This window comes from Psammomys obesus, unplaced genomic scaffold, assembly GCF_907164565.1.
Source record: "Psammomys obesus unplaced genomic scaffold, mPsaObe1.curated_primary_1811, whole genome shotgun sequence".
Classification (NCBI taxonomy): Eukaryota; Metazoa; Chordata; class Mammalia; order Rodentia; family Muridae; genus Psammomys; species Psammomys obesus.
Window position 1 is genome coordinate 26352415 of NW_026596117.1, and position 7970 is coordinate 26360384.

The 7970-nt window shown below is 40.4% G+C and overlaps 1 protein-coding gene across 6 annotated transcripts in view; it reads right to left on the reverse strand.

Moving 5' to 3' along the window:
• Window positions 1-7970, reverse strand: part of Gkap1 (G kinase anchoring protein 1) — a 42202-nt gene that overhangs the window by 17719 nt on the left and 16513 nt on the right. For all 6 annotated transcript variants that reach the window (XM_055629301.1, XM_055629300.1, XM_055629299.1 and 3 more), the window contains 2 exons: window positions 6937-7060; window positions 419-441 (listed from right to left, as the gene is read on the reverse strand). In XM_055629301.1, coding sequence (XP_055485276.1) covers window positions 419-441; window positions 6937-7060 — 147 coding nt within the window. The remainder of the gene's footprint in view (window positions 1-418; window positions 442-6936; window positions 7061-7970) is intronic.

Sequence of the window (7970 nt, forward strand, 5' to 3'; positions counted from 1 at the left end):
ACACACACACACACACACACACACACACACACACACACACACACACACACGTGAACAGCTACACCCATACACTTGTGAGCACACACCTGTGCACACACATGCCTTCCTCCATACAAAAGAATGAACACATAGACAAATATAAAAATGAAAGTGCACATTTGAAGATTAAAATACTTCTTTGAATTTTAAGCTTGTAATACACACAGATTAGGATAGTATTACCAAATGAAACTGTAGTTTATGCAAATAATCACTTTTATTCTACTGTATTTCTATCCTTATGATACCAGAAACACAATGAGTTTAATCCAGACAAACCTTTAAGTGGCCATATCTTTAGAAAAAGACTTACTGCTAATAACTGAAGTACTATTATTCAGTGTTTTCTAGACTACAGGACAATCTTAGTAAAACTTACCTCTGTCTTTTTACTAATATGATCTGTAAATGAAAAAAGAAAAGTTTTACAGGTAAGAATTAACAAATACAAATATCTTAACATGTAAAAAAACAAAGCAACTGAAAATGTTAAAATTAAAAAGTGTAAGAAACATAATTTTCTATAATTCACATCTGATTTGCTTTTAGGCTTAGAAAGTTAAAATATAGCACAGACCTGCTGGTTTTGTTGAGCTTAGGCTAACTCCATCTTCTATCCTGGTAGATGCTGTCACATCAAGGGATGTCATTAAATTTTAAGTATGTGAGTTTTATATATAAATCACTTAACCTGGCTTTATGTGTTTTTCAGAGGACAGAAAATTGTCTAAAATCAGAGGACTATTAACTGAAAATGTTCAGATTACTGTCTTTGTTGAATGAAATGAAAAATATGATAGCAGCGTATATTCTTAAAAGCTATTGGCTAGGGCTGGGGAGATGGCTCAGAGGTTAAGAGTCTTGGCTGTTCTTCCAAATGTACTGAGTTCGCTGGGCAGTGGTGGTGCGCACAACTTTAATCCCAGCACTCAGTAGGCAGAGGCAGAGGCAGAGGCAGAGGCAGAGGCAGAGGCAGAGGCAGAGGCAGAGGCAGAGGCAGGCCGACCTCTGTGAGTTTGAGGCCAGCCTGCTCTATAGAGCAAGTTCCAGGATAGCCATGGCTACCCAAAGAAACCCTGTTTCAGAAAACCAAACCAAACCAAACCAAAGGTCCTAAGTTCAATTCCCAGCAACCACATGGTGGCTTATAACTATCTATAGTGAGATCTGGTACCCTCTTCTGGTATGCAGGCATACATGCAGACAGAACACTGGATAAATAATAAATAAGTTTTTTTTAAAAAAAAATATTGACTATATTACTTTTAAGATACACAAAGTGGTTTGGTTGTACTGTAATAAAATCCTTAACATAATTTATGCATATTTATAGAGATGCATTTATAGAGTTCCACAATAGAACAATAACAAATTATAGATGAAGCGAACCATGGACACAGAAACTTCCACATAGCTCTTCTAGGTAGGAGTGACTGAGAGCAGGATGAGGAGGGAACACCTGAATCTAAAATACAAGACTAAATGCTAGGCTTTAAGGGTGATAAGGATATCTAATTTCTTAACAATGTTCTTGTATTATTCCCTCTCAAAGAAGAACCTGACAGAATAGCTTTCTTATGACCATCGATTAGAAAGATTGCTTCATTTTCTATATAAATTGTTCATCAGAACAGTACAAAACATAGTCAATTTCAAAACCATTAGTTTACATCAAACTACCAAAGGGTCATTCTTCTGCTATGTTCTACTTAGCAATATGATGCCATAATCCAAGGAAAAGTCACAACTGTGATCAACACAAGCTGTAAAGAATATGTAGCGTCTCTCTGCTATATGCTTAATGTAGCTAATAAGTGTGCTGACAACTTAAATCAAACACAGAGAAAATAAATTACAAGTTTTAAAAATATTTTTGACTAGAGACTCATACTCATACAAGTACCATGCATGGAGATAACTTAGAACCCCTGCACAGATGTAGCCCATGGCAGTTCAGTATCCCAAGTAGGTTCCCTAGTAATGGGAAGAGGGACTGCCTCTGACATAATCTAATTGGCCTGCTCTTTGATCACCTCCCCCTGAGGGGGGAGCAGCCTTACCAGGCCACAGATGACAATGCAGACCCTCCTGATGAGATCTGGACTAAGATCAGAAGGAAGGAGAGGGGGACCTCCCCTCTCAGTGGACTTGGGGAGGGGCATGCGTGAAGAAGGGGGAGGGAAGGTAGGATCGGGAGGGGAAGAGGGGGAGCTTATGGGGGAATACAAAGTGAATAAACTATAATTAATAAAAGTTAAAAAATAAAATAAATAAAATATTTTGACACACATTTTGACTCATGTATCCCACTTCATTATGTAGTTGAGGAGGAAACTCACCTTCTGATCTTCCCACCTCCCTCTCTTCAATGCTGCAATTACAGGCACGTACGATAAAGCTCAGTGTATGTGGTGGAGGGATCAAATTCAGAGCTTCCTGCATGGTGGACAAGCCTACTACCACGTGAGCCATCCTTCTAGCCCCTAGAAAGTATTCGCTCTATACTTCTGCAGATATTTTAATGAAATTTCTTTCTTTTTAAAAAAATTTGGGGTTGAAGCGATGGCTCAGTGATCAAGAGCACTGGTTGTGCTTTCAGAGGACCTGGGTTTGATTCCCAACACCCACATCGTGGCTCACAGCTGCCTGTAACTCCTGTTCCAGGGCATGTGACACCCTCTCCTGACCTCCACAGGCACCAGGCATGCATGTGGTGTACAGATGTACATTCAGACAAAATATTCATACAAGAAATATGTAAAATTACATAATTTTATATAATTTACATAATTATATAAAAATTAATTATCTTACTTTATGGGTGTTTTGCCAGCATGTTTGTCTTACTCAAGAAGTGTTTAAGGAGGCCATAACAGGGCACTGGTTTCCCTGGAACTGTAGCTACAGACAATTGTGGGTCCTGTAAACTGAATAAGAGTACTCTGGAAGCTCAGCCTTAACTCCTCTTAACTGCTAAGCAGTCTCCATAGACCCAAGCTTACTATTAAAAAAAAATGCTTCTTGATAAACTTGTTTTACTTTAACATGTTATGTTTTAGCCCTAAACCAAAGTAACTTGCTTAGAGTAGATTATAGGAAAACTTTCTTCCTTTTTAAATTTTTTTTTTATTTTTTTTATTTTTAGTGTGTGTGTCCACACGTGTGCAGGTGCCAACAGAGACCAGAAGAGGACATCAGAGCTCCTGGAACTGGAGTTCCAGGTAGCTGTGAGCTGCTTGACATGGGTGCTCAGACTGGAACACAGCTCCTCTGTAAGAGAAGCAAGCACTTCTGACCCATCTCTCCAGCCCCAGAAAGAATTTTCTTGATCTTCAAATGAAGGCAAAACCTCCAAGTTTACTCTTAGTTTCTGAAATCTTTAAATTTTTTTTATATTTATTTTTTAAATTATTGCTATAGCAGCATTTATCCTCACAAAATAATACAGGAAGTCTAATATTAAGGCCAAGTGCCTATGAGCCAAATGGCTTCCTACTGTGTCAATGCACAAACAGCTGCTTCTTCGTCAGCAATGATTCTAACTAGTATAGACAGAGCACTGGCTAATAAAATTCCCTGTGGTTCCAGAAGACAGGATAATATGAAAGATTCTAGTCACATGTAGCTACTGAGCACCTGAAATGTGCATAATGCTTCTAAGAAATTGCATTTGCAGGTTATTAATATGACACATGAATAGTGGCTGCTGTACTGTGTTCACAGGTCCCTATTAGAAACAGCTTTAAGGGCTGTCTGTAAAAGTTTATTGGCCAATATCATCCCTTATCTTTGCTATTTCACAGTGACTATAAATGTACTATCTCACTATAAAATTTTATTTTCCATATAACTTGAAGAGGTAACCAAAAATTGCTAAAACCTACAAAAGTTATTCCAAGTCTACCTTAAGCTCAACCAGGTCCCGAGACAATGTGTTTTCATTTGTTTTGTCTGAAAGAAGGAACACTCTTTTTCTACAATGTCACCCAGACTGGCCTGGAACTAATGACCTTCCTGCCTCCCACATTCTGGGATTACAGGCACATACCACCACACCTTGAACTATCAGATTTAATTTTTCAAAAAGTAAAAATGTCATTTTACTTTTACTTCGTTTTAGAAAAGGGACAAATTCAGAAACACAACATGGAAATGGTAATCTTTTACTAAGTTTATAGAGTCCCACTGACTGATTTAATTTTTAAGCCCTCAAATGGTTATTTCTAAACAAATTTGTTTTAAATTTTTGTCACTATAAAATTCATGTTGAAATGCAACTGTCATTGGAAAATTATTAAGCAATGGAACCTTGGTTCTAGCCTCTGTCCCCTTGGGAAACAAACTAACAACCCACCATGAACAATTCCAGTTCTGGAAACACTGCACCTTGTTCTAAGAAGCTTCCACCAAAACAAAAACAAAACCCCAAAAAACAAACAAACAAACAAACAAACCAAAAACACCAAAGATGGTAGGTGAATGTCTGTGTGAGCAGAACTTTGGGTGCAAAATGGTTACGATAAAAAAACAAAAACAAAAACAAAAAGAAACCACACACACAAAAAACGCCAAGAGAGGAATAAAAGAGCTATAGAAAATAGAACTTGAGGCCACGTATAATTTTTTTTTTTTTTTTTCAAAAGAAAGCCTGCTGGGACAGCCAACCACACCACACCGTGCATACTGAGATGACTTCTGGGCAGGGCACCTGGTACAGTAGGAGCCCCAAAAGGAACATGTGCACTGCAAGAACCCAAAAGGAGGCTGAACCCAACTGCCAAGAAACAAGAGCACAGCAGACCTCAGGGACCTCTCACTGCACCTCTCTCCTTCCCTTGCTAGTGCTCAGAGGGGCTGGTGACCTGACTAACAGCCAGGGACTACTACAATTTAGCCCGCCTTAACACACCAGCAAAGGGGCGCAGCTCCGCAGCAGATGCATCCACACAGGAGATCTGCAGCATTCACCTTTGCAATCAGAAATAGAAGAGAAGACTCACAGAAACTAAATGTAAAACAACAGATGGTCACATACACTCCAACAGTGGCACAAACACAACAAAGACACTCAAACGCCATGACAGAGGATTCCTCTTGGAACTGCCACAGCTGACTGGTTCTCAGCACCAGAGAGCAAAGACCACCAGATCCCTGAATTGTCAAAAACACCTTAGAGGCAGAAGAGAGGGAACAGGATAGGAGAGGGAGTGCTGAGAGAAATAAGGGTGGGGATCTGATGTGGGGAGAGCCAGGGAGGCAGGGAAGGAGGACAGAGGGCATGCAGAGAGAAGAGAAACCATGGCCTGGGACATCTCTGAGACAGGCTGGAAACCTATGACAGGGTAGGCTTCTAGGAGGATTTGGGGGTGACTCTACCAGACACCCCTACTGGTAGGGGACATAGAGACTAAAGAGGCTACCCTCTAACCAGACAGGACTCCAAGTAGAGGGAGGGGAATACTGACCAACCTACAAAAACTTCAACCTAAAATTTATGCTGCTACAAGATGTGCAGGGATAAAGACAGAGCAGATTGAGGGAATGTCTAACCAGTGCCTGGCCACATCATGGGAGAGAGTCAGTCCCTAATACTATTAAGGACACTTTGCTATGCTTGCAGGCAGAAGCCTAGCATAGCTGTCTATTAAGAGGCTCCACCCAGCAGCGATCACAGCCAAACATTGGGTAGAGCACAGGGAGCCTTGTGGAAGTGTGGGAGAAAGGACAGAAGAACGAGCAGGGGACAGGAGCTCTACAAGACCAACAGGGCCAACTAACCGGGACCCCAGGGGGCTTGCAGAGACTGAAACACCAACCAAGGACCATATACAGACTGGACCTAGGCCCCCAACACATATGTACAAGATGGACAGCTTGGTCTTCATGTGGGTGACCTGGTAAGAGGAGGTGGGGCTGTCTTGGACAAGGACTCTGTTGCATGGGCCCTGGTGGGGCTGCCTGGCCAGGCCACTGTGATAGAAAATGTGCTCAGGCCTGATGCCACATGATGTGCTGGGAGGGGAAGGTGGGGGGTCCTCTTTTCTGAGAGAGAGGGGAAGGAAGATATGGAAAAGAGGGAAGGAGGGTGGGACCAGGAGTAGAGGAGGGAGGGGCCTATGATTAGGATGTAAAGTGAATAAATAACTTTAAAAAAAAAATCAACCACCAACAAAAATCCAAACAAACGGATAAGAACTTGAAGACCTACACAAGAAAATTACTAAATCAATTCAACAGTTAGACAAGAAACTTCAGGTTGGGCAGTGGTCTTCAGGGTGTCATGTTTGAGGTGGGCTTTTGGTGATGCAGCCATCCTATAGGTGACCTCTCACCCATGCCTCTGTAAGGAAACCCAGTAAATTTACTGGTTATGCGAGCTAGACTTGGAGACAACTGTTTTTTGGTCTGCTTTTGGTGCCCTCTCCTGAGTGAGTAAATATCTGTTCTTATCTCCCCAGGAAGTCACACAGCACTCTCTCTTTTGCCCTTTGCTGTCTACCACTTGTGCAGCATGCATCACTGAGAGAATGTGGCATCTTACACTGAACTTCCTCTTGGTGGACACTACCACAGCAGTACAAAATGAACTGAAACACAGGGTTACACCTTTATACTCTAGATGGTACACTGAAAAAGGACCCATAACTATAAAAAGACTCAAAACAGGTAGAGGTATAAATGGTAGAGGTATACCTCAAAATAGAGGTGTACGTGGACTCCTGGGCCAGTGTAAGCAAGCTTCTGGGTCTGATCCCAGCATCACATTAATGACATGAAACAAGCCTGTAACCTCAGGGCAGAGGCAGGAGGAGCCTCTGCCACACAGAGTTTAAGTCACTAAAAAGACAAGACCAACAGCTGAAAGGCCCTTGGGTAGCAGGTGGCGCACACACTTACCTTCACACTGAAAGTCTTTCAGCGACACTGTAAGAGGTTTGTCTTTCCCCTGGTGGTTCTTTCTTTTATCTTTTTTATTTATAACTTTAGATTGAGTTGAAGCATTTTCAGCATTTTCATAATCCTAAGGAGAATTACCAACAATAATTAAGTTTGGTTTATAAAGTCTAACATTAATTTCTCATGTTTCTTAAAAAGTAAAGGCAAATAAAAAATGGAACGCTTACGCTAGCCAAATATATAAAAATTCCCATTTAGTTATTGTTAATCCTCTCAAAAACATTAAAGTGAAACCAGATTGGTTTATAAACTTCTCCCACTGCCAACTTCTTATTCTTTCCTTCCAAACTTAAGAGAATTACCTACAATTTCCACTCTCATACCTTCTGAAATGGGGATTCTGTTGTTCTCTAACACTAAAATTAAGGTCAGTTTTCTCTTAATTACCAAATTGAAAAGACAGAATTTTTATTGAACTCTTGTCTTTTAAAAATGTTTTTTATTAGCAGGGTGCACACCTGTAATCTCAGCACTCAGGGAGGCAGAGGTAGGCATAACTCTGTGAGTTCAAGTCCAGCCAGCTCTACAGAGTGAGTCCAGGACAGCCAATGCTACACAGCGAAACCCTGTCTTGAAAATCAAATAATAATAATAATAATTAACAACAACAATAATAAAATGTTTTTATTTTATGTTTATGGGTGTTTTGCCTGAATATATGCCTGGTGCCCAAAGAAGTCAGAAGATAACATTGGATCCTTTGGAACTGGAGTTACAGGTGATTGAGATGTTATGTAAGTGCTGGGAATGAAACACTCGTTCTCTGGAGGGGCAGCCAGTTCTCTTAACCACTGAGCTAGCCCCTAACTTCATACATTTTTTTTTTATGCTTTTCTTCAGACATTTCTAATGACTTTTAAGTCTCCATTGCTGGCTTCTTTTTCCAACCCTCTTCACCAAAACACAGCTGTTAGCCACTATATCTATTTATTATTATTATTATTATTATTATTATTATTATTATTATTATTATT